The 26,802-nt window shown below is 41.9% G+C and overlaps 1 protein-coding gene across 1 annotated transcript in view; it reads left to right on the plus strand.

Moving 5' to 3' along the window:
• The first annotated feature begins 1,210 nt into the window (after positions 1-1,210).
• The window catches only part of Lrpprc (leucine rich pentatricopeptide repeat containing), an 80,272-nt gene continuing 54,680 nt past the window's right edge, over positions 1,211-26,802 (plus strand). Inside the window, exons 1-13 of the mRNA XM_021652781.2 lie at positions 1,211-1,408; positions 10,902-11,092; positions 12,087-12,209; positions 16,126-16,247; positions 16,352-16,410; positions 17,366-17,452; positions 18,025-18,151; positions 18,418-18,562; positions 18,925-19,070; positions 19,310-19,415; positions 19,502-19,609; positions 22,114-22,232; positions 26,464-26,557. Coding sequence (XP_021508456.1) covers positions 1,260-1,408; positions 10,902-11,092; positions 12,087-12,209; positions 16,126-16,247; positions 16,352-16,410; positions 17,366-17,452; positions 18,025-18,151; positions 18,418-18,562; positions 18,925-19,070; positions 19,310-19,415; positions 19,502-19,609; positions 22,114-22,232; positions 26,464-26,557 — 1,576 coding nt within the window. The 5' untranslated portion in view covers positions 1,211-1,259. The remainder of the gene's footprint in view (positions 1,409-10,901; positions 11,093-12,086; positions 12,210-16,125; positions 16,248-16,351; positions 16,411-17,365; positions 17,453-18,024; positions 18,152-18,417; positions 18,563-18,924; positions 19,071-19,309; positions 19,416-19,501; positions 19,610-22,113; positions 22,233-26,463; positions 26,558-26,802) is intronic.

Genomic DNA, 26,802 nt, shown 5'->3' on the forward strand with positions numbered 1-26,802 from the left:
ACAGTTCTTATCTGTGTCTTTAAATGCATGGAATTTCGTCTAAGTTGATACTTTTTTTTTCCTTTGTTGTATCCCCAGTATCTCAAATATTGTATCCCCTGGCCCAAAATATGTGTTCAACAGTACTGATGTCGAATAAGAGAACAAATTGTATTCTATCATGATACTCAATGTGTAACTTGGAGTAAATTAATCTTTTTCTGGGGGTGATTATGAGCTTCCTCTCCTCCAAAAGAAAGGTAAGACAAATTAACTTTAAACGTTCAATAAATGCTCAATGCACGAAGCATGTGTCTCAACCTGAGCAGGAGCTTCCCCTACAAAAGGGGTCGCATTCTGTGCGCTCAGAAGTTTGTTGTCCAGCAGGAAAAACAGTCAGATGGGGCAGTCAAGAAATAGCTAAGTGCAAGCCTGTTCCTGGTTTCCCGACAGTGCACAGGGAACCCTTTTGCTCTGCAGGCCGTAGGTCCGCAACAGCCTGTTTTACTAGCCCCAGACTAGCCCGCAGACAGTCACAGCATTAACTTCATAGCTGTATCTGTCCATTAACTGAGAGGAGCGGAGCAGCGAGAAAGAGAACGTTCAATCTCGACATTTAAAACTATACGACCTTTGTTTAAAAAAAAAAATCCACTTATTTTACGAAGAGAGGCACTTAGGGTGAGGTCTGCATATTCATCTATCCTATCCCCAATCACACAGATCGCACATAACTTGGAGGCCCATAGCCTCCACTTTGTCGAAGTTTCCTGCGGCCCACGTTTCCGAGTGCTACGGCAGGAACTACGTCACTGAGCAGCTAGGGCAGCGACTCGGCGGCAACCTGGGCGCCGGGAAGGGGAGTCGTTAAGCACTCCGGGACCTTGTACCGTCGGCCCTTCCCGGCAACCCTCGGGGTCGCCCCAAGTTGGACCCCCACAAGCCCTTGCGCGCGCATGGGCGGAGTCGACCCCTAGGGGCCCTACCAACTGCGAAGTGTAGGGGTGATGTCGCCGAGCTCACTGAAAGCGGGGGGCGCTGGACGCGGAAGCAGGGACCCTGCGTACAGAGCACAAAAACGATAGACTGTAAAACCAAGGGCCGATCAGGCTTCCCCGGGACCCCGGCTTGCTCCTCGTGCGCGCCCTGGCGAGGCTCCAGCCTCCCCCTCCGCTGGGCGCCCTCCGCCCTTGGTCCGTCCCGCTGGGGACGACCCCGTCGTCACGTGTCCCTCCAGGTCCTCTGCAGGAGCGTGGATCCTGCTTTGGGAACGGCGCACTATGGCAGCCCTGCTGAGACCCGCGCGTTGGCTGCTCGGGGCCGGGGCGGCCTCGCGCCTCCCGCTGTCTCTGCGTCTCCTTGCGGGCGGCTCGGGCCGCCTGTCCGCCGCCACCCGGGGGGCGGCCGCTGGTGGCCGGCCGGCTGCAGGGTGAGTTCCGGACCCTTCCTCATGCCCGGCGGTGGCGGACGGGCCGGTGTCTGGCTGGTTCGCTCCAGTTCCGTGGTCCCGGCTGCTCAGGCGTGAGCCTCCCGTGCTTTGCCGGGGGTTTGGGGTGACAAGGTTGAGCGTGTTGAGAAGGTCATGGTCGAGGGCATGCCTGGCTTCCGGCTTGCTGCTTGAGGTCGCCACCTGCTCTTGCGCTGCGGACGGCTGGGGAAGCTCAAGGGCTTTGTGTGAGTGTGTCCGGGGGTGGGGAGTGGGACAGCTGCGGTGGAGACAGGTATTTTGCCTTTGCATAGCAGTACCCTGCTTGAGTACTGTTCCGTGTTGGTGATCAGTAATTGGTACGTAGTCTTAATTGGGTTCGGCTTCCCCGCCCTCTCCACCCAGGGGTGTGCGGTTTGACGTTTTGAGTGACCCCGGGGATAGTTTTAGAGTGACATTTGATTATGGCCAGTTGGAGTTTTTGAGTTTTTTTGAATGGAATTTTCCAGAAGTATTTACACAGAAGTCATGGCTTGGATATTGTCTCAGGATCCAGATTAGTTAACAGGTGCAAGCTCCTCTGTTGGGATCAATGTAGGTATTCAAAAACAAGTTAAATTCCCGGTTAGTGTCAAATGTGTGAATACGCCCTGTGGATTGAGGTTACAGGGAGGTAAGTATGCTCATCCGATGAGTGCTCTAATCACCAGAAAAAAGGAAAATGGGTTCTTAGGCTTCAGTACCAGAGAGAAATTGACAATTGAATGACCCACAAAAGAACATTGGGGACTAGCAAGAAGATTTAAGAACTAGTGGTCAGGAGTGGACTGAGGGTGCTTCCGTTTATTTGCACCGTGCCATTGGGCAAATCACTCAACGTCCCAGGCCTGAGTGTCTTTAGGTGCGCAATTTCAAGGGTAGGAGTATCTCCTGAGGTACAGGGCTTGACGCGGAGCCCTTGCTTTATTAGCTGTGGTAGAGATAACCAGCCCAGCACTGCGTATAATTAGACGAGGAAAACGCTTTATGATTTCTCGCTGGAGTGAAGCTTTTTGGTAATTTGGGGCCTTGGCTGTGTTTTTTGTTCGGCCTGAACAGTGAACCTTCAGAAATCAAGTCTTTGCTTTCCCCACATCTCTTCATCCTTCATCTCCTGGCTTTTATTTCCTTTGAGGGACAAGTGACTATTGCTTTTACTTTTGTGACTAGAGTTTAGTTCTTAACACGAGGACAGAGGCCAGTGCTGAAATGCTGTCACTGTTGTGTTCGGGTTCCATTTCCCTGCTGCATAATCTTAGACCTTTTACCTAGCCCCTCTTGTCTGTAATGAAGTGTTGTCTGTTATGGGTAGGTGCCAGGTGTCTTTGTACGGCTTATCTTTTGTCATTCAGGATTCAGGTGTCTCTTTAGAATCTTTGTCTTAACATGATTCAAAAAACGACCTTATGGGACAGCAAGATGGCACATCAAGAAAAAGCACTTTTGGGGCTGGAGAGATGGCTCAGTGGTTAAGAACACTGGCTCTTCTTCCAGGGATTCCAGCACCCACTTAGCAGCTCACAGTTCCAGGGGATCCAATGCCCTCACAGAGATGAATGTAGACAAAACATCAATGCACATTTAGTAAATTAAATATATTAAAAAAAGAAAAGGAATGGCACTTTCTCTGCAAGCCTGATGACCTTCGTTTGGGTCCCAGGATCCACCTGGAAGATAAAATGCCTCCCACAACTTGACCTCTCACCTCTACCCTTAACACACACACAAAAGAGAAACAGAAGAAGAAATGTAAGCAGTGACGTTTACTGTAGCAGGGTCTTGTCTGTGGCATGATGCACAGGCGTTATTACCTGTTCTCTTGCTTCCTTGGTAGAAAGTAAGCAATTTGGGCACAGTACTTGGTCTTGCCTGAAAAGCTGTGTTCAGGTCATGTCAGGCAGTATTTGTTTTCTCTCTCTGGACTTTGAACACTTTCCCAAAGTCTCCTATCCCACAATCTAAGCCTGCCTGGATCTTTCCCATCTGAAAAACACAACCTTTCTCAGGACTCTCTTCTAGAAGCTTCCCAGTTGGTCTTTTTCTTGCCCATGGTCTGTTTCCTTTGCCATTCTAGTTATATAGATTTTATCTGCTTTGTTTCACATCATCAAATCTGGTTAATGCATTTTTCTTTACGCTGTTCTCATACCCCTGACTGAGGCCTCAATGCCCTACCACATCTTTCTTTCTTCCTTTCTTTCTTTCTTTCTTTCTTTCTTTGTCTGTCTATCTATCTATTTATTTATTTTTGGGGCAGCATCTGTGTGTAGCTCTGGCTGTCTTGGGACTTGTACCAGCCTGGCCTTGAACTCACAGAGAATCAAACTGCCCCTGCTTCCTAAGTGCCGTATGACCAGAATCTTAATTACTTTTTAAAAGATTCTTTTTGTTTTATGCGTTTATGTGTGTGATGCCTTTGGAGGCTGGAAGAGGGTTCAGATCTCCTGGAGTTGTACTTACGTGCAGTTGTGAGCTGGCTGACATAGGTGCTGGGAACTGAACTTGGGTCCTCTGGAAGAGCAGGAAGTAAGTGCTGAGTTAATTCTCCAGCCTGATGTATTTTTTAAACCATAAAACTCATGTTCCTTGAGGAATAACTAAATTACAGAGCAAAGCATGAAAAGTCTTCCTTAACTCTCTCACAGAGAGATCTTTGTTATGCCATTACTCTAGCTTTCTGAAAGTCATTTATGAATCCGTGGATGTATATTGGTCTTATTTTAGTTTTGCAGAGGGCATCATAATTATCAGATCTGTGTTTTGGGTCTGAATCTCTGATGTTACTTTCTCTTGCCTTCCTCTCCATGATGCCCCTTTTCTGGCACTAGGAGGGCACTGCCAGTTTCTTCTCAGGAGTTTTTTGCACCTGCCTCCTTCCTGTTTTTCTTCCTGCTTGTGTGTTAAATGTTCATGCACTTGGAGGTTTTGCTGTTGATGGCTTGCATCTCCACTTTGTGCCTTCTTGTAGATGACCCTTTCAGTGTCTCAGTCAATGCTTGCCTCGCCATCACTGGCAGCTGCCTTGTTTTTTCTGGATATGGACTGTCAGGTGTATAGTTCCTTCTTGCTGAGCTACAGGTACTTCAAACCCAGCACAGCTCTTCTCCCAAGTCTGAGCTGTGAGTGTTGCTGTCTCTGTTACTCAGAGAGAGCCTATACATGTTTATGCTTTGTATTTCCCACTTACGTCTCATTGTCCCTTTTCATCGACAAATGGTAAGATCCTGGGAGTTCTGCTTCATCTGGAATGGATGCCTATCTCTCGTGCCCTATCATCCTTTCTTTAGAGTTCCTGATAAACTTGCTTGTGTCATTTCACGGTCATGGTTGAGCACTCTGGTGGGTCCAAGTTTGCAGCTGCTTTTATAGGTGCTTTGGAAGTTTGGAGTTGCCTCTCCTTCGTCTTTCTATGTTGTAGTCTCACCAAGCCAAAAACTATGGTGAGGGCTGATGTTGCTAGGAATCTTGTGAAATGCAGAATCTAATTCTGAAGATCTGGCCAGGGACTGGGACTCTGCCTGCCTTAACAAGCCTCCAGGTGGTAGAGGTGCTGTTTGTCTGGATCAGGAGGGCCCTCCTGGGCCAAGGTGTGCATCTTTCTGCTTTTGAATGTGATGTTCATTCTCCTCGTGCTGAGAAGTCCTCTTCTTCTGATGGACCTTCTTCAGTTGTTTCTTCATTTGAGTTTCTTCCATGTCTCTTCTTATAGCCTGTATGGGTAAAATGCCATTAGTCCTGTCAGGTATGTAACCACCGGATGCTGCTACATGTGTCACTGTAGACCTGTTGTTAGTCTTAAAGGGAAGGGCTTTATCTTACTGTTTTACTATTTCACCTTCCATGATGTCTAATTTTGTTCATGGAGTTGGTGTCAGACATTTGTTGAATACGCCAAGGCAGGAGTAGACACGGGTGGTATGAGCGAAGGTTAAACGGGGCACTTAGTCCATCTTTGCACTGTGGTACTGTACAGTCACCCCGGTTTTGCTCCCCAGCTGTGCTGCGGCTGAGTTGGACTGATAAGCATTAGTGAAAGAGATGATTAGAATTGCTTGATCTGTTTTCAAAATCAAAGCACCCAGAAATAATGCACCTCTGTATTCTTGAGTCTTGCTCTTTAGTTTCCCTTTAGTACAGCGCTGGCACTGTAGATTGGGGGCCTCAACTAGCACTACAGAACTGAAGATCTTCCTTTCCTGTTGAGAGGGCCGGAGATTGGGGAGGGTGTGGAGTAGGAAGAGTAGATTTGGAGATCAGGACAAGCAGCGTCCCACTAGTACAAACCTTTATGCAGGCTGGCCCCTGTCATGCCTGGTGCCCACAGTTCATTCTGTGTGAGTTGATAGTATGAGTTAGGAAATGGAGACTTCTCAGATTGTGCCTTCTGATTCTGAGCTAGTGTTGAATGTGTTCTGGATCCTGAAGGAGATGACGTACAGATAGAACATTCATTTTATTTTATTTCTAGACAGCTAGCTGCCTGCATACATAGACAGGAAGAAAGTGCCAGGTGACATGGAGTTAGAGTTACAGGTGGTGGTGGACCTTCTAACTTGGGTGCTGGGAACTGGACTTGGGTGTTTTGCAAGAGCAGTATGTACTCTTTGTGGCTGAGCTGCCTTTTCAGCTCCATAAAAATGTTGAACAAATGTATATAAGTCTGGACAAGAGCTTTAGAATCAAATCCATGCCATTCTAGTTATATAGATTTTATCTGCTTTGTTTCACATCATCAAATCTGATTAATGCATTCTCTAGCATTTCTTGCCATAGCCAAGACACAGGAGAAGCCTCACGTGGGACACCGGGATGGAAGAGGACTGCTGTTTCAGGACAGAGCATCTGGGAGCAACTGCAGAATGACTGCTCCTGGCCACTCTGCTCTAAGACTTGTCACAAGTCATGAAACCATGTCAGGAGAAAGCTGAATTTGGCAAGACTGTTTAGAGAATCATGGTGTTTATAGTGATATTTCAGGGAGAAAATTCATTATAACTTAATTTTATAAAATGTTTTATTGAGTGTTTTCCATTACAGGAGAGCTATTACTTGCTGGGTATTGTTTTATTAAGGTTAGAAGCTACATTACATGCCCCCCACCCCCCATTTTCACAAGGTAGACTTGCAAGTGCAGCAGGGTCACGGCCATGGTCTTGTGCCTGTTGGGCCAGGGCTTTGCCACTGAGCTGTGTCTGCCGCTCTAGGCGGGCATTATTTGGTGAAGAATCAAATGCTTAGGAAGGCTGAAGACCTTTCCCCAGTCACCTAGCCGTCACAGCACAGCTTAGATTTGAACAGGCTTTTGAAAGAGGTGTTAGGATTTCTTTTGATTGCTTGAAAGAGGAGACAGTACTTTAGCAAGTGTTTAGATTATGTTTGTTAAGCATACTTGCCAGGCCTGTTAGGGACACCCCCACCCCCACCCCCACCCCCACTTCCACACACCCCCCCCGACAGAGTTTTTCTGTGCAGCCTTGGCTGTTCTGGACTTGGCTTTGTAGAGCAGGCTGGTGTGTAACTCACAGAGATCCACCTGCCTCTGCTTCCCTGAGCGATGGGATTAAAGGCGTGTGCCACCGCGCCCAGCTTTAGGGCTACTTTCTTGGTGTTGCCCAAGTGAAGGGCATTGTGCTCTGTGTGCAGATTTTTACTCGTTGGGCCCCATTCTGAGCCCTTATTATTTGTATAGTTACTATTTTCTTTATATTAGTTTTAGGTTTAAACTGACATTTATATAAAAATTGTTTTTATCTTGTGTGTGTGTGTGTGTTTTGCCTACATGTGTGTTTGCTCACCATGTTCATGTGCCAAGGAGGGCAGAGACGGCATCAGAGCCTTCTGGAACAGGAGTTACAGATGGTGAGGTACCATCTGGGGTGCTGGGAATTGAACTTATCTCTCTAGCAGAGCAGCCACTGCTGTTAACCACTGAGCCATTTCTTGATCCCTTACACTAACATTTTTATAACTTTATTTTGTCTTAAGCAAAAATGTTAATAGGAGCTAGATGTGATAGCTATTATTTTAAATCTGTAAACCTACTGAAATGCAAAGTCTGTGCCTAACTGCAGTCTCAACCCACCTTGCCCAGAAGTGTGCTGTGAGACTCACTGCATGACCTCAGTCACTCTTGACAAGGAATCCTCTTGTAAGGGGAATGCTGTGTGAATTTTCCTACATGTATGTCTGTGTACCATTTGTGTGCCTGGTGCCCATGGAGGCCAGAGGGGTGCCAGAGCCCCTGGGACTGGAGTTAACAGCTGGTTGTGAGCTCTCATATGGCTGTAGGGAATTGAATCTGGTTCCTAGAAGAACAGCCAGTGCTCTTAACCACTAAGCCATCTCTCCTGCCTCGTCCTCTTTCTATTTAGGCTTAGAGAACAGCTTCTTGGGCTGCTATTAGAGAGTATTTGAGACTGAGTAATTTATAAGGAGCAGAAGAAAAGAACATTCTTCTTCACAGTTTTGGGTGGCTACAAGTTCATTATTAGAAAGTTGGTATTGGTGAAGGCCTTCCCTTTTTTTTTTTAATTTTAAAATTTGTATGTGTGTGAGAGCTCATGCATACCAGTATCTTTGGAGGCCAGAAGCAGCCTGCCCTCTCAGAGCTGGAGTTACAGGCATTTGTGAGCTGCCCAGTTTGAGTGCTGGGACTTAAGCTTGGGTCCTTGCAAGAGCAGCAAATACTCTTGGCTACTGGAGCTGTCTTTCCAACCCCTCTTCTCTTTGTTTTTTCCTCCTTCCTTCATTTGAGACAAGGTCTCAGTATATATTTGTTAGTGGCCTGTAACTTGCCTTGACTGCTTGCCTGTGCCTTCCAAACAGCCAGTTTAAAGGTATGTGCTACCACTTAGACACACAGACAGACAGACACACATACATAATACACACATGAAGGCATATGTACATTCACCATGGCGCGCATATAGGGGAGGTTAGAGGACAGACAAACTTGCTCAAATGGTTCTGTTCTTTCCCGTGCGGGTCCTATGGCTTGAACTTTGGTTTTCAGCCTCGGTGGTAAGCTGCCGTTACCCTGTTAGCCATCTCCAGCCTGACCTTCCTCTCTGGGTAAGGAAAGGTGGAAGGGCAAGCACCTTGGAAAGAAATCTTCAGGAAGAGAGTTGATTTCGCTTATGGTTGCAGAGGGACGAGCGTTGCCTGTGGTGGGAAGGAGGCCTGGCAGCAGGGGTGGGGAGCTGAGAGCCCACATCTTTTCCTGCAAGCATGGGGCAGAGAAAGCAAACTGGAAGTAGGGTGAGGCCTTACAGTCACAAGGCCGTACCCCCTAAACCTCCCCAAACTGCGGCACCAGCTGGGGACCAAGCATTCACATGCCTGCGACTACATGACACATTTCTCCTCTACACCCCCCCGTCCGTCCAGTGTTGTTATAGGAAATGAATTAAAGATCTCTTAGAATGGTGTAACGAAGCCCAGTGAGCCCGCAGCTGCAGGGGAACTGCTCTTGTATCGTGCAGGCACAGTCCATAGTCCTTAGACAACCCAAACTGCCTGCTTCCCTGGCGCCAGGGACTCCCCATTAGGTAGTTGTTCTTGTCTGGCTTTAATTTTGACCGCCTTGCTGTGGCTGCATCGCGGCTGGGTGACATCCCTGATGCTCTTGTGCCTCGTGGGGCTTGTGCCAGATAGGACCACCCAAAAGCAAGTGTTGGTTTTGTCATCACATCTTAAGGCTTTTCTGTGATTTGGGTACTATTTGTCAGTTTTCTCGTGTGTGTGTGTGGGGGGGCTGTCCTAATTTACTTAGCATGTGTGTTGCTTAGCATGTGTGTTGCTTAGCATGTGTGTTGGTAGTACACTTTGTCTTATATTCCTATCTCCATCTTTAACCCTGATAGCTCCAAAGTGAAGTTCATAAACCAGAGAAGGAAAGAAGAGGGGAGAAGGGAGTGAAGAATGTATGTTATCAGTGTATGCATATTCAGTTAAAAGGAAGAGTAACACTTGAGTAAAGAGTTTAATTGAAACAAAAACATGACAATTATTGTAAAAATTCACAATTAGATCGACTTTATAATTGGGCAGAAATTCTGAACAGATACCTTACTAGAGAAGACAGAGATTGCATATAAATGTGAAAAGTATGAGTTTGTGAGTCATTAACTGATCTTAATGAAGACATTGGTGAGCTGCTATAGTTGGAAAAATGGGTGCTTAAACCTAAACGCGAGAAACCAAATCTGGCAGGATAATAGCTCTCATTGGTTGTGTGGGAATAAACATTGTATATTGTATATCTATTTTAAAAGGTAGTTTTATAGCCACTTACAAAGTATTTACAAGTATGTACTGAAGTGAGATCAGCAGTTATGTTTTTACAAAAATTACACGCAGATATGTGTTATCAGCTTTATTCAAAATTGTCAAAAATCAAGGTTAAAGAAAAAAATAAACATGGTGAACTCCAAGCAGGGCACAGTGGCGCACGCCTATAATCCCAGCACTCAGAGAGGCAGAGGCAGGCAGATCTTTTGAGTTTGAGGCCAGCCTGGTCTACAAAGTGAGTCCAGGACAGCCAAGGCTACACAGAGAAACAGTGTCTCGAAAGAAAGAAAAACAAGAAAATGTGGGAAGATAGTGTTCAATATGTGAGTGGATAAAGTTAATTTATCTTTACTATGAAATATATATTGAAAAAAGAAGTGAACTACTATACTGTAAAAAGATGTGGAGAAATATGGAATGTTTATTCCAAGATAGAGCCGTTCTGAAATGGCTGCATGTTACTGTGCACGTGTATGACAGTGGAAAAGACAGGCTGTGAGAGTATAGAGCAGTCTGCACTTGCCATAGATTTAGGAGGAATCTCAGAATGATGACGGGGTGGGACACAGGGTGCGGTGATATCATTCTGTAAGGTCCTGTAGCTACATACTGTATTTGCCAGTGTGGGCATCTGTCCACAGAGTGTAACTGAGGTCACATGGAGTGTCTTAGGGTTTTTAGTGCCGTGATGAAACACCATGACAAGTTGGGAAGGAAAGGGTTTATTGGGCTTAATACTTCCACATTGTAGTCCACGTTGTCATTGGAGTCAGGACAGGAACTCACACAGGACTGGAACCTGGGGGCAGGAGCTGATGCAGAGGCCATGAAAGAGTACTTACTGGCTTGCTTATCATTAAGGAAACATTTTAGCTTCTTAGTGTGAAATGACTTCATGATGAAGGTTATCAATACATTCACGATCACTCAGGGAGTTTTGCAGTGCTCTGTTAGAGCCTGGGTGGTGCCTGTGTGCGTGCGTGTGCATAAAAGCAAGTCATCTTTTTTTTTGCCAGTTTATACTTTTCTGAGCATTTTTTGCTATTACATTGTGATTTTAGGTATTTAGTATTTAGTGATTGTCAGAACTTGGTATAAACTTCACACAGTGATGCCCTGTCTAGATAGCAGTGTGCTTACTTATTACTAATTGTGTTTTCTTTTACAGAATGCTCCTGAGCCAAGCCAGGTTATATACCATTGTTGCTGAAAAAAAATTTCAGGAGGAGCCTGCTCCTATGAGAAGGAGTAGCGATCAGTTTGAATGGGCTCTAATGAGGCTGGATAATTCTGTCCGAAGAACGGGCCGCATTACAAAGGGACTTCTGCAGAGAGTCTTTGAGAGCACATGTCACTCAGGTATTTCAGAGTTTCTCTGTGGGAAGTTGAAGTTTTTAATGAGTATCTGAGCTGGCTGAGGAGAGCATCAGTTGATGTGAAGTGTCAGCTGTGACTTTGACTGCCATCCTTCCAGTTCACGTAGGTGGAGTTTGAGGTAACGTGAGAGTGTTTCGTTTAGAGTCCATTTCAGAGTCTGCAAATACAGGCATCCATTTGTTTTCCCTGGTTTCTAGAGCTGCTTGCAGTGGTCAGCTGTGGGAGCAGGCACTGGGTTTTCTCTTCATCCTTTGTGTGGTGTTAGCTTTTTCTGAGGCCACCACAGGAAGACTGATAACCATTTCCCTACTTGGAGAGCCTGGGTGTGGGCGTCTGTCCTGTTAGGGAGCAGAGCTCCTGATGACAAGGTGCCATGATAATTACAGTCACGTGCACCAAAGACCTTAACTTCCTGATCTCAGAGTTGTCCCCCTGTCAGCACAACTTTTCACCCCTAGTCACCCTCCCCCCCCTTTTCCAGGCACCCACACGTGTATTTTATGCTCTTTTAACTGGCCCTGGATACACTTATAGATGGAATTATACAATATGTGTTTATTTTGTTTCATCTTAAAATCCACTTTAAAGGACATAGAGATGAAGCTTAGCTATGATGATAAGTTCCTATCTGCTTTGTGTCATTTTCAAGAGCTACTGAGAAGCTTAGCCTCTGAGCTTGTAGCAAGCACTGCTTTTCTGGACTCATTGGTCTTACAGAGTGTCTGAGTTTCCTAACATTAGGTTTCTTACAGCAGACTACTCTTGAAGTTTGAAGTTGCAGCATGTAGTAGCGTTGCGGAGTGGGTGGTCTGGGGTCTGCTGTCAGTGGGCCAGGAGGCGTGTAGATAATTAGTGGCTATTTTTCTTGCTCTCTTTGAAAAGCCTGACGATTTTAGGATAATTTACAAACTTCACTTGGCTGTTTCCCTCCGTGTCATTGGCTGTTACCTGTGATCTGTTAAATGTTTTTCCACAGGTAGCCCAGGTAGTAATCAAGCCCTGCTTCTGCTGCGTAGCTGTGGTTCCCTCTTGCCTGAACTGAGTCCTGCAGAAAGGACAGAATTTGCTCATAAGATATGGGACAAGCTTCAGGAATTAGGTACGATTTGTTTGAGTACGTGACATGAAGAAAGGTGCAGGTATTTTTTTTCCTGTTTCATTAAAAGTGTTCATCACATAAGTATTATCTTATTTTATCATAGGACTTACTAATACTTTTTTGGCAATATGTTTATTTGGTAAGTTATAGTGACATCTAGGGGCATTAAGAATAAAATAGTTTTCATATTGTGAATTGGAATTTTGATAAATGAAAAAATTGACATTTGGCCTGTCAGTTGTAACTCAGCCAACAATATTATAGTATTGTTAGAATTAAGGTACATAAGAGAGTACTCTACTGTAGTTTGTGATAGTAGCAAGCAACTGGAATCACGTGCCTTTCACTGGGGATCAGATCAATAAATTATGGAGATTCTATGATAGACTCTCACAGATGTTCACACGTTGGTGAAATAGACACAAAAGTTAAGATGTTGAACAGTATACACAGTATACCGTCATCCGTGGGCGGTGCATTTTCCTGTGTACGTGTTTCCACTGCATTGAAGTATCTCTGCTCTGGAAGGATGGCAAACACTGGCTGTCCACGCAGTACATTTTGCCAGTGTTACTGTGTTAGACAGAGCTCTACCGTGCTGCCCTGGCCAGCGTGGAACTTGCTCACAGGGGATTTCTCCCCAGGGCTGGCGTTAAAGGTGTGTGCCACTGCGCTTGCCTAAATACCTTGTTTATATGTTAAAAGTTTGAACTAGCTGGAACACAGTGACACATGTCCTTAATCCCAGGATTTGGGAGACAGAGGCAGGCGGCATTCTGTAAGTTTGAGGTCTGTGTAGTGACACTGTCTTAAACACAAATTAAAAAATTTCAAAACTAAAATTTTTGAACCGTGTAATGTTGAATATATTAAAAAATAAATAATTTCAAAGACCTCCTGCTATTGGAATTCCTTCCTGATTTTTAAGGTCCGTGAGTAGAAGGGAGCTCCTTGAACATGTCAAGCCGCTCTACAGTGGCTCTGCTGGCTGTAGTTACAGTGTGAATCTGCAGAGCCAGGAAAGTCAGTGTGCAGTGGTCAGCTGCACATGCTAAATGAGAAACCCACAACTTTCCCAATTACCAAATCGTTAGGATCCAGTTAAGGACAGCAACGAACACATGAGATGTCTGGGCCAGCTTTTATTGTGGTTGTGGGAAAAACTGTAGAATAAAGAAGGATCTTCAGCTCACAGCTTTGACTTCACTTAATTAAAAAATTGAAACATACCTATGTATATATTGGAATTCCCAATGGGAAAGAAGTTTAAGTCTAAAAGCAATAGAAAAGTAATGAATTAAGTATAAAAAGATTTTTTTTTTTCGGTTTTTCGAGACAGGGTTTCTCTCTGTAGCCTTGGCTGTCCTGGACTCACTTTGGCCTCAAACTCACAGATCTTCCTGCTGGGATCACAGGCGTGCGCCACTGCACCTGGCTACCAAAAAGTTTTTAAAAACTTTTTTTTTTGGAGAATTTCATGTATAAGTACTATATTTGCATTATTTGCCTCTTTTCCTCCTCTAGCTCCTCTTGTGTATTATGTCTCCCTAAAATTCACAGCCTCTTTCTCTTCACTTACTGCCTCACGTGCGCACACACACACACACACACACACACACACACACACACACACAACTATATAAATATAATCTGCTGGGTCCATTTAATGCTGCTCATAGTGTATATTTTTAGGCCAAGCAATGTCTTTAACTATGGCATTGGAGGGAGAGGCACTGTGGTTTGAGGCAAGACAGGTAGATACCCTATCTTAAAGAAACAAACAAAACCAAAAGGAGAGGATGGGGGCAGGGAGAGAGGATAATTTCTAGGACAAACATAAAGGTCTTGGTTTCATGCAGAACAGAATTTTCTGTCAGTAACTGCATAATTAAAAAACATGCTAAAATGGAAGAAATATTTGCAAAAATTACTATTCTAAAATATAAACACCCACATACAACAACAACACTACTACCTCAAGCATATTGCTTCCGTTGGAATTTTTCCAAAGGTTTTCCTTGATGGTCCGTCTTGAGGAGAGCAGAGTCTGTTGCTCTTCAGCAGTCCTGTGCTGCTTTGCTGTGGTAACACTTGAGAGACACTTGTTGAACTCAACGTTTCCATAAGCCTGCTAGACTGCCAGTGTGACTCTTGTTTACGCAATTTTGCTTCATTGAATAGGAAATATATTAACACAGTTCAGAAGCCAAATGATAATCACGTTTGTAGTGAAAGATTCTAGCTGGTCATTCCCAGCCGCCCATTTCTATTCTAGGGGGGGAGTCAGTCAGATCTTCAGTTCAGCATAACATTTTAAGAACCTTTTGAAAAATGACACAATATATGGGCGTGTTGCCTGTGAACGTTCAGGTGCCTGGGTACAGTTGTATGCATGCATATGGAGGTCAGAGGTCACTCTAAGGTGTATCTCAGGTACTCTCCACTTTTTTTTTTCTTGAGACCAGGTCTCTCACTGTGCTCCGCCTCACTAATTATGTTTGGCTGTCTGAGCAGCAAGCCCCAGCAAGTTGTCTGTCCCTGTCTCTCAAAGAGTAGGATTACAGTTATGCCTGGTGCATTAGTTAATTTTTCTTTTGCTGTGATAAAATGCCCTGGCAGTTTCAGAGTAAAGTTCATCATTGCTGGGTAATTAAGACAGTAGAATCCAGAGAGATCTGGTCATATTGTTTCCTTTGTGAGGATGTTGTACTTCTTCCTTTAACAAATCCCATATCCCAGCCTAGGGAATGGTGCCCCTACCGTGGGTGAGTCTTTCAGCCAGCGCACCTAATTAAGGTAATTAGGCATGCCTGGTGAGCCGTCCCCGGGTGAAGATCTTTCCACCTTAGTTACCCTAATCAAGGAAACCCCTCACGGTACTGAGGAGGTTAGACTCCTGTGGTGGCTCATGTCTGTAATGCAGCATTTGGACAACAGGCAGGGCCACCACAGGGTTTGATGCTGGCTTGGTCTACATACCAGATTCTAACCCGTTCAGAGGGAACATAGCAAGACCCAGCAACAACATAAAAAGAGGCTAGCCTCAGTTTATGCTACTGAGGTTTGACTCTTGTCATGTGGGTGGCTTTAGACAATTGGAAAGAGCCGTCTTCCTCCTGTAAAGTGGTATGTCCCTGAAAGCTGTAAAGAATAACCAGGCATTTACATGTCGGCAACTTAGCATAGTTCCTGAAAAAGTGTATGTGTATATTAAGGTGAAAACAAGGAAGAGTTTATTTAAAATAACTGCCTAGAATCTTATAAACTGATCCCAGATAATGACCACAGGCTAGTATGACCACATACAGTTAATTGATTAAGGATAACACATTTCTTGAAAAGTAAATATGTATTATTCTATTCAAACGTCCCCAGTCTGTGACCTGAAGAACACATGCATCACAGAATAGCTGTGAATGCAGCACAACACATTTGTAGGAGAGAGTCATACTGCACTGCCCAAAAGTTGGACACCAGTCTTAGATAGATAGAATGGCCATGATGTCATTCAAGGGTAGAATAGGCTGAGTGGTCTTCCTAATGTGTGACCTAAACAGTACCACATAGGAAGGGGATGAGGCTGTTAGACTACGGGGAGACACTGCCAGCAGACTGGAAATGGTATTCACAGTGAAGCAGGAGCAGGTCCCTCTGCCAAAGGCTTTGGGTGACCTGGTAAAGATTAAGAGAAATTGCCAACAGCCCTACTTTATAAAAGCTCACAGTTCACGTGTCATGGTGAGGACTGCTGCACATAGGAATGCCTCTAAGTACCGAGGTATTGCCAGCCAGTTTGCACATACAGTCAGGACTGTGCTTCATAAGTAAGCGCCCTTCAGTATTTGCAGAGTTTAGGTGTAGTCAGGATACGGTGTTAAATGCTTTTCTAAACATGTGGTTTAAACTTCATTTATAGGTACTGTGTATGATGTCAGTCATTACAATGCTTTACTTAAAGTGTATCTTCAAAATGAATACAAATTCTCACCTACTGATTTCCTGGCGAAGATGGAAGGAGCAAACATTCAACCGAATCGAGTAGGTACCATTGTTGTGGATGCCAAACAGCCATACTCACTTTTGTTATTTTCCAGAAAAAATGTTTATGCATGAAAAAATGTTAAGTGCCCATTTCTTCATAGGTGACATACCAGAGGCTGATTGCTGCCTATTGTAATGTTGGAGATATTGAAGGTGCCAGGTATGTGTTTCAATAAATGTGAGATATTTTTAGTTTCATTTATTTATTTTGTATTTGTGTATGTGTGTGCACAAGCGTGGAAGTCAAGAGAACAATGTGCAGAAGTTGGCTCTGTCCGTCATGTGGATTCTGGGGTTCAGTTCGTGGGGTTGAAGTCCAGGTGTTAGGCTTGGCCATAGCTCCTCTACCCAACAGAATATCTCATCATCTGAACATATACAAGTAGATTTATAACTTGTATCATCCTAAAATGTATCTGCTTTTTTGAAAATTTGTAATATTTGTAAAATAGGTAATTATTTCAGAAGTATTTTAATGTAGCAAATTTACTAATATGAATGAAATGAAATGAAATCACTGTTTCAAAGGGAAAGAAGTAAAAGTTGCTACCTAACTGGTCAGAATAGAAATATATATTGTTAAGGAAGCAAAGCCAGCTTTACTTTTAAAAAACCTACTTCCTAAGGGAGCTATCTTTATTTAAACTGTTCATTTATAAAAGTAGTAATATTTTCTTTGCCCACTGATTTTGATAAAATTAGTTGTAGTATTTCTCTACTTATATAAAATTCATTGCCATTTTAAATTGAAGATTAGGAAATAAGGAGTGGGTTGAAATATACAGTCATATTCTTAGCTCAACGTATTGATTTTTCCCTCCATCATTTTCCTCTCACCTCCATGTTAGGGATTGAACCTAGGGCTTTCACACATGCTAGGCAAGTGCCCTTCCACTGAGCCGTGGTCTTAACTTACTCAGTAGTTTTAACAAGAGTATTCACATTATTGATACTTCAAGGAATAAAATTTCTTGAAAAGGGGATTATTTTTCACTTTGTCAGTTTTTTTTGTTTGTTTGGTTGGTTCACTTTTCTTTTTGTTTTAACAAGGACATGTTATTATGCTAAACAAAAATAGCAAGTCTCTTTGGTAAATGTTCCTTCTTTTATTGCAGCAAGATTCTTGGATTTATGAAAATGAAGGACCTTCCGGTCACAGAGGCGGTGTTCAGTGCGCTCATTACAGGGCATGCCAGAGCTGGGTAATTTTCTTTTGGATTTTGGTTTGTCAGCAAGGTTTAAGTCCTGAAGAATTACTATAGAAGACTCGGAGAATATGTTTGCTTTCTCTTCCAAACACTGCTATGAAATGGCACACACTAATTTTATAACTTCCTCTGAAATTTGTTACACAGAATTTACAGTTCATCAGTGTTAAAATTTGGGTTTGATCTGAGGTAATTAGTAAATGTTACTGATCTAGAAAGTATATTTATTTTTCTCAAGTGAGTAATCTTCTCTGATGTTGTTAGGTAAACCTGTATCCTTGCGTCCTGAGTGTAAGAGGGACCCTTAATTAATACTTCTGTAATTATTGCAAAAGGGGGTAAACATTTATATTTATATCATTATATTTATATTACTACATTTATATTAAACTTATAAACATTTTAGATGTTTATGTTTTTAGAAATATGTAACTGGGTTAATGATTGTCCTTTTTGGGTATAGTTCCAACTACTTAAAATGATTGTTTTCATAAGCTTAGGCACTATGTTTTCAGACTGAGTAATTATATTCAACAGTCTTATGTCTGCTTTGAAATAATTTGTAGTGATATGGAGAATGCAGAAAATATTCTCACAGTGATGAAAGAAGCTGGCATTGAGCCTGGGCCAGACACATACCTGGCCTTGTTGAAAGCATACGCTGAGAAGGGAGACATTGACCATGTTAAGCAGGTATGGTTTATACTCTGCAAGTTTATATTGAAGTCACTAAATGAGCTTGTGTTATATTTTATGTGAAGCAAAACCAAACAAACGAAACATAGCACATGTCTGTTTTAAAGCTTTCTACTTGTAACATGTAATTTTTGAAGAAAATTCTTAATTTGGTACTTTGATGTTGATATGTGATACTTACTGTTCGATTAGGATACTGAATCTTACTATTTTATTTAGCTTTAATACTAATAATTTTTCATTCCAATTACTACTATCTTTAGATTCTGGAGAAAGTGGAGAAGTCAGAGCATTATCTCATGGACCGTGATTTGTTACAAATTATTGTTAGCTTTAGTAAGGCTGGCTATCCTCAGCATGTCTCAGAAATTTTGGAAAAAATTACCTATCAAAGGAGATACATTCCAGGTATGTACAAAATTTTATCTACATGACTTGTTAATACCTAGATTCCTATTTCTTATATGGTACAAAGGGTACTATTTGAATAGCTCATATATCCTTTTGGTGTTTGCAGCGCTTCATTTTTTCTTTCAAAATTTAAGATTTTTCCTTAGTTGTGGGTTTGGGTATATCTAAACACGTGGTATTTGTGGAGAGAGCAACTTGCAGGAGTCAGGCCTTTCCTGGGGGTGGAACTCAGGCCATGGAGCTTGGCAACAGTGCCTTTATCTCCTGAACTATGTTGCCGGCCCTATTTTCCCTTAGTGTTGGTCACAATGTAAACAGTTGTGCGGTGTGGTAACAGCAAGTGTCTGCTTTCTTCCCAGATGCGATGAACCTCATTCTGCTTTTAGTCACCGAGAAGTTAGAGGATACTGCGTTCCAGGTTTTATTAGCATTACCTGTGCTCAAGGAACAGCACACAAATCCTTTTGGCAGTTTTTTTTTGCGGCACTGCGTGACTGTGAATACGGTATCCTGCTTGTTTCTACTTTGTAGATTGTGCGGTTAGCAGTGAAATGAGGTTCTCTAAAATATGAGAAAATCCATGAGATTAGACCAATTATCAGCAACATAAAACTTCTCAACGTTGACGATTTCTAGATAAGAAGGAGCAACTGAGATTTTTAATCATCAACGGGATTAAGTGTTTGCAGAAAGTCAAGCAGTCAGGCTTTGCTGTTGGGCTAACTCCCTGTCTCTTCTCCTTAGCCTGCTGAGAAGCTGGTAGACTTCTGTAAGAGGCTGATGGAAGCCAAGGTGCACAGTTCCGCGCTGCAGTTTACTCTCTATTGTGCTGTGCAAGCCAATAAACCTGGTACTGCATTCTTGTACTTAAGACCACATCAAGAACTTTCTCTGAGATATTATGGATATATTATGGGATTTTTCTTTGTTTTTTAGCTTTGGCAAAAGCACTGATGCAGGCCTTGAAGGATGAAGGGTTTCCTATCCGAATTCACTATTTCTGGCCATTGCTTGTTGGACATCAGAAAACAAAAAATGTTCAAGGTGAGGTTTTTCTCTTATAGAGTCATAATTGGTCAGAGTCATTGCAAGTAAACACATATCTGTTTGAATACTTTAAAAGCACACTTATTTCTCAGAGTTAGATCTCTTGAGAAACTGGAGTTGTGTTAAATAATACTGAAGTGGATTTTTTTCACCTTAAGTTTATTTCTTAGTTTACCTCTTAAATACTCAGACTTAAGAGCATAGCTGTAAACAGTTTCTCTAGCCATAGTAAAGTTCTGTATAGTGGAGTTCATAAAGCAGAAAGTGTCTATTTTCTTTGGGGACCGGTCTGTTCTTCCTGGAGTAGCTGGAGTAGGGGTGCGGAAACTTGCATTTCCTGTAAAGTGCTCGCGACCTGACAGCCTGCTGATTGAAGGACAGCAGCGCTCAGTCTTTCAGCTCCTCAACTACATTTACGCATTTAGCATACTTTTCCCTGTACACAGGGGATGTCTATAGGATATGGAGAAAATGGAATAAATACTAAATTTTAGAGCACAGTATCTAATTCTTTGGTTTGCATTACTGGTAATCAGTAAGAGTAGTCTCATAAAAAGAGGCTTTTAACAGAAGTACCTCCCCCTTGGGGAAACAAAAATGGTCTTTTTTCATTTTATCTCACATTGTAATGTGTTGTAGAATGAGATGCAGAGTTGTTAGTGTGACATTGGGTGACAAACAGAATGCACAAACAACAAAAAAGTGCTTTTAGCAGACTTTCACATTGCAATTTTATTTTAAATATATGGTCGTCTTCTGGTTTAAAGGAAATAGTGAAACAAGTATTCCCTAATTGTTTCTGGTTGTAAAAGTCTCTAAATCCTTTTTAGAAAAGTCTTTGTGAAAACAATATGTGAGATGATTAACTCTTTGTATATTCTCCAGTTCTGAAAAAGCAAGAGGTAATCTTTAACCTGGTATTTATCACAGAAAGTCTATAGCTTTGCATCAAACTCTTGGGCATGTTAGTATTATTTACATTTACACAGGTAGGAAAATACTTTTGGTGCCTTTTGAAGTGTCTGTGTATTAGGTAAGTTTCCAGATTTCACCATATTGTAATATCTACATGTGAGTTGGCTACTGCATTATTACTAGTTCGTAAACATAAAAGAATGAAGCTGTTTTTAGCTAGAGTGAGCAGATCTCAAAATTGAGATTGTTGAGGATACTGTGTTGAAAGTTCATATTCTCTTATTGAGGGAACTGACAGCCATGGGATTCAGTGACTGACCACAGCTTGCTGTCTGGATTCAAAATGATTTCTGTGCTTTGAAATACTGCTTCATGTCATTAGTGCTCAGTAACTGTTATATTGTTTTACCAACATTCTTTGTTGTCCTTTTGGAAATTAGACCCTAGATTTTTACATTAAGGATGTTTTAATATGAAGAACAAGATTTTTAAACCAATCCAAGTTTTACTTGGAAAAACACAGAAGCCAATGTTTTATTGGAGGCTTGATAGTACAAGAAAGTGTCGGTCGTCCTTCAGCTTTTAAAAGCCACGTGTTCTCCTTAGCCCTCCTCTTCTGGAGGCTAAGAAGACCAGAGCATGTACTGTGCAGTCCTAGGTGGAGCAGTCTAGGGGCTGTATGTTTTTGTGTAGTTTTTGTCACTCCATGTAAGGCTAGAAACTGCCATCTTCACAGTGACATGAACCTGCTCTTTGTTCAGTCACCATCCAGTCCAGTCTAAGGTGGTGGTGACTGCTGGGACAGCAGCTGCTCAGGAGTGCTGAGGAGGACCAATACGAACCCTCAGCTAACCCAGGTCAGAGAAAGTGAACCGAGGTTTTAAGAACAGAATGATTGCATAGCTTTTAAATTTGAGGCAGGCATTTCACTATTACAGGCCTCCAAGGAGATTCTTTTGAGTCCTTTACTATCACGCTTCTCTGTGGCACAAATAGAAAAGTCACTATTTAGAATATAATATTTTCATCCAGCGGGCATAAACGAGAGAGAAAAAGCTCCGTGTCGGGACCAAACTTCTTTGATGTAATTATGAAGCTTGAAGATAAGAATAGGGAAGGTTGAGCCGGGTGTAGTGGCACATGTCATTAATCCCACGTGCACTCTAGAGGCTGCAGCAGGTGGACTGAGGCCAGCCTGGTCTATATAGTGAGTTTCAGGATAGATTAATACAGTGCGACCCTGTCTCAACATCAGAGAATGTGGAGAGGTAGCCCTGAGAGTGAAAGTGCTAGTTGAGTCAGGGGATAGTAGAGGTGCCTTAATTTTTAAAAAGGATTTTGCCTCCAAATAAAGTGAGCATGTGTGATTGATTATAGAAGTCATGTGACAGTCTTCGTGTAGGTGAGAGAGGTCCACATAAGTCTTGTCTGTTTCCCTACAATTTGGATTATTTTAATTGCTAGTATTTTATAGATAACATACTGAGAAAATTTTCTTGCCGATTCGGAGAACAGCCAGACTAAAGCTTGTGACGTCCCTGAATTTCCAGTTCTTCATCTCTGCCCTGCTGTGTTTTATCTCATAGGAATAATGGAAATCCTCAAAATAATGAACGAAGTGGGAGTACATCCTGACCAGGAAACATATGTGAATTACGTGTTTCCATGCTTTGATAGTGTAAAGTCAGTTCAAGCTGCTTTGCAGGTGGGTACAACTGTGCTTTTAATGGTATCATTATAGAAAATACTCTTTTCTCCCTAATAATTCATTATCACTTAAGAAAAAAGAAAAAGGAAAAGCACCATTGAGTGGAGAACTAAAAATGGTCTTGTGCAGTTTTGAAGGCTTTATAAATATACTGGTTAGTATATGTAACAGTGTGACATAGCATAAAAAGACTAAAGAGCATCTTACATGTTGAGGCCACCACGTCCTGATAGCAGATACGTTAAAAGGATTCACTCCATCTTATCCTGGAAACTAATTTTCAGTTTTTGGAAAATAATTTATTTCTCATGAATTTTTCTAAATATGTTAATAGTATATTTATTATTCTACATTTGAAAAATAATCTTTGTTGGACTTTGAAACATTTTTTCTGTCGTGCTTCTTGACCCTTCCATGAAGAGCTGACTTGTGAGAGATGGCTCAGCAGTTAAGAGTGCTAACCACTCATCAAGACGATCCAGATTTGATTGCCAGGTGGTAGCTCATATCTGTCTATAACATCAGTACTGGGAGATCTGACACTTTCTTCTGGTTTCCATAGGTTCTAGGCACACATGGTATCTAGACATGGATGCTGGCAAACACTCAGACACGTTAAGTTGTTTTATACACACACACACACACACACACATATACACATAGATAAGACATATATTTACAGATATACACATATACTGATAAAACAACATATAAAAGTATATAAATATATGTGTATTCGACTTGGACCATATAAGAATTGCATTTTCTAATTTCAAAGCAAAGTGCCATATATACAGTTAGAAACAGCAGGTCTGAGCACCAGATTCTTAATGTGTATATTGCCAGAAAGAGCTATAGAGCAGATAGTTACTTATGCAGTGTCTTGATTTTTTGTAAGAGTATTACTGTCTTTCCTGAAATAACTTGGTAATTATAATCAATTTAGAATTAGAAGTTATATCTTGAGTGTCTTTACCTTCCTCACTTCCTTTTTTGGGGGAAAGATGCGGCCTCAGGTAGCACTGGCTAACTTCTGACCTTCTGTCACCACCTCCGATGTGCTGGGACACGAGGTATATGTTAGCATGTTGGATTTTCATGCTTTGCTAGGACCCAAGCCAGGGTCTTGATGTCTGCTAGGAAGTCACTCTGCCAAACGAGTTCCATCTCCCAGCTCTCTTCTTTAGTTCTCTGAAGAGGGTAGTGACCTTATGCCATGTGTGCTTTACTGTTAGAAGCTATTTGTAAATAGTGACCTTCTGCATAAGTTTTTGTTTGCAGAAATACAGCCTGAGGTTACACTCTGTTTGACTACTCTTGTTTTCTCAGAATTATCACTCTTTTTAAAAATATTTTTAAAAATTTATTCATTTTTTTACTTATTAGTTTATCTACTTTGTATCCCAGCTGTAGCCCCCTCCCTTGCCCCTTCCCAATCCTGCCCTCCCTCCCTCATCTCCATTGCCCCTCCCCCAGTCCACTGATACAGAAGGTCCTTCTCCCCTTCCCTCTGACCCTAGCCTATCAGGTATCTTCAGGACTGGCTGCCATGTCCCCCTCTGTGGCCTGCCAAGGCCAATGCCCAGGGGGAGGTGATCAAAGAGCCAGACACTGAGCTCTTATCAGAGACAGCCCCTGTTCCCATTACTAGGGAACCCACTTGGACACTGAGCTGCCATGGGCTACATCTGTGCAGGGCTTCTAGGTTATCTCCATGCATGGTCCTGGGTTGAAGTGTCAGTCTCAGAAAAGACCCCTGGGCCCATATTTTTTGTTCTGTTGGTCTCCTTGTGGAGCTCCTGTCTCCTCCAGGTCTTTCTATCTCCCTGTTCTTTTATAAGATTTCCCCATACTCTGCCCAAAGTTTGGTTATGAGTCTCAGCATCTGCTTTGATAACCTGCTGGGTAGAGTCTTTCAGAGGCCCTCTGTGGTAGGTTCCTGTCCTGTTCCCTGTTTTCTCCCTCTTCCGATGTCCATCCCTGTTGCCTTTTTGAGTGAGGGTTGATCATCTTATCCAGGGTCTTCCTTCTTGCTTAGCTTCTTTAGGTGTACAGATTTTAGTATGTTTATCCTATATTACATGTCTAATATCCACTAACAAGTGAATATATACCATGTGTGTCTTTCTGCTTCTGGGATATGTCACTCAGGATGATCTTTTCTAGTTACCACATTTGCCTGCAAATTTCATGATTTCCTTGTTTTTAATTTCTGCGTAGTATTCCATTGTGTAAATGTACCACAATTTCTGTATCTGTTCCTCCATTGAGGGACATATGGGTTGTTTCCAGATTCTGGCTATTACAAATAAAGCTGCTATGGATATGGTTGAGCAAATGTCCTTGTTGTATACTTGAACATATTTTGGATATATGCCTAGGAATGCTATAGCTGGATCTTGAGGTAGCAGTATTCCTAATTGTCTGAGAATGTGCCAGGTTGAATTCCACAGTGTTTGTACAAGTTTACATTCCCACCAGCAATGGAGGAGGGTTCCCCATTCTCTACATCCTCTTCAGCATGTATTGTCACTTGAGTTTTTAGATCTTAGCCATTCTGAAGGGTATAAAGTGAAATCTCAGGGTCATTTTGATTTGCTTTTCCCTGATGACTAAGGATGTTGAGCATTTCTGTAAGTGTTTCTCTGCCATTCTGCATTCCTCTATTGAGAATTCTCTGTTTATGTCTGTACTCCATTTTTTAATTGGATTTCTTGATTTGTTGCTTTTTAACTTCTTGAGTTCTTTATATATTCTGGATATTAGCTCTCTGTCAGATACAGAATTGGTGAAGATCCTTTCCCAGTCTGTAGGCTGTCTTTTTGTTCTCATGACAGTGTCCTTTGCTTTACAGAAGCTTTTCAGTTTCATGAGGTCCTAAGAATTGTCACACTCTTTTAGGGGGAAAATTTAGATGTAAATTGTAAATTTGCCTGCATTTTGATTACATGTATTCTTATTTCAATTACCTTTTGTTTTCATTATTAAAATTTCATTATTACATATTTTTGGCTCAGAAACAACTATACTGTTAAATGCTTAATAGATTTTATGCTATTACTATGGTTTTTAATACTTAGCTAAAAATAAAATATAATTTTCATCAGTTTAAGATTATAACAATTTATATGTCATTCATTGATAAATTGGAGACTACTAGTCAGTAACTTTATATAACTGATCCATAGGCTGTTCCCTTGAGATAGTCTTATTTTTAGATAATCACTTTTTCTTAACATTTTTCCTTTCATACATAAGTGTGCTTAAGAAGTCTCTTTGAAAAGGTGGCTATTCTTCATCATCTTATATTTTTACTTGATATCTTTCTATAGTAATCTGTATGTCTACAAATCATTTTAATGCTTGTATGATATTTTATTTTATAGACATGTCATAGTTTATTTTTATTCTTTGCCATAAATTATCAGGGTGGTTTGTAACATACTTTATACAAAACATTTCAACTAAATTTTGTTTCATACACTTAGATTTTTTAATGTTGGGACAGGTGATAAACCAACCAATTTGGAGTTAAATAAATTTGATTTCTTTTTCTTTACTACATGTATCAAAATATCATTGTATTGGGACCAGAGAGAGGGCTCAGTGGTTAAGAGTACTGACTGCTCTTCAAGGAGCCAGGTTTGATGCCCAGCACCCACGATCACCTGTAACTCCAGTTCCAGGGCACCTGACACCCTCTTCTGGCACCACAAGCACCAGGCATGCATATTATACATAGGCATTCATGCAAACAAAAGATCCGTGAACATAAAATAAAAATGGAAGGATTGTTGTGTCATGAGCAATAAGCTTCTAGACACATCACCTGTCTTCATAGTGCTTATTTGGGATATTGGCATGTGACCATGAAGTTCCTTTTTATCAAGATTTGATACTCAGCTGTTTATAGTTTTAGGAGGTGGTTTTTTGTTTTTTGTTTTTTTTTTTTTGAGACAAGGTCTCTTTGTGTAGCCCTGGCTGTCCTGGAATTCATTCTATAGACCAGACTGTCCTTGAAGTCAAAGAGATCTGCCTTCCTCTGCCTCCTGAATGCTGGGACTGAAGGTGTAAGCTACTGTGCGTGGCTTAGAAGATTCTTTTTTAAAAAGATAGTAGAGTATGGTGGTACAAGGTGATAAGATATATGAAATGTAGGAAATTGAAATGGCATATCAAAATACTGTTAGCTGAAGTATGTCACCACTGATGTATGATTTATCCCCAGGAAAATGATTGTCTACCTAAAAGTAATACATTTCTTCAAGCTGAATTGAGAAGTGAAGCAGTAAATGGGAACTTGCAGAACATTTTGTCGCTTTGTAAGTATTCCACGTAAGACGTAGACTTGTTGATTTTCATGGCTGTTGAGAGTGTGTGTTCAATACTTCGTACAGTGCAACCAAGAACAGTTTCAAGGGTGGTTAAGGTCGTTCTGAGGAGCCAGTGGACGGCTCGAGCTTGTAGCTACTTTGGAAGTAATTTTCAGGTTGGAAGGAGCTTGAAGACGCCGTGGTGTTTAGAGTGGTAGCTGGGCACATAGCAAACCAAAGACTCTTGTCGTGTT

Source organism: Meriones unguiculatus, chromosome 1 (assembly GCF_030254825.1).
Source record: "Meriones unguiculatus strain TT.TT164.6M chromosome 1, Bangor_MerUng_6.1, whole genome shotgun sequence".
NCBI lineage: Eukaryota > Metazoa > Chordata > Mammalia > Rodentia > Muridae > Meriones > Meriones unguiculatus.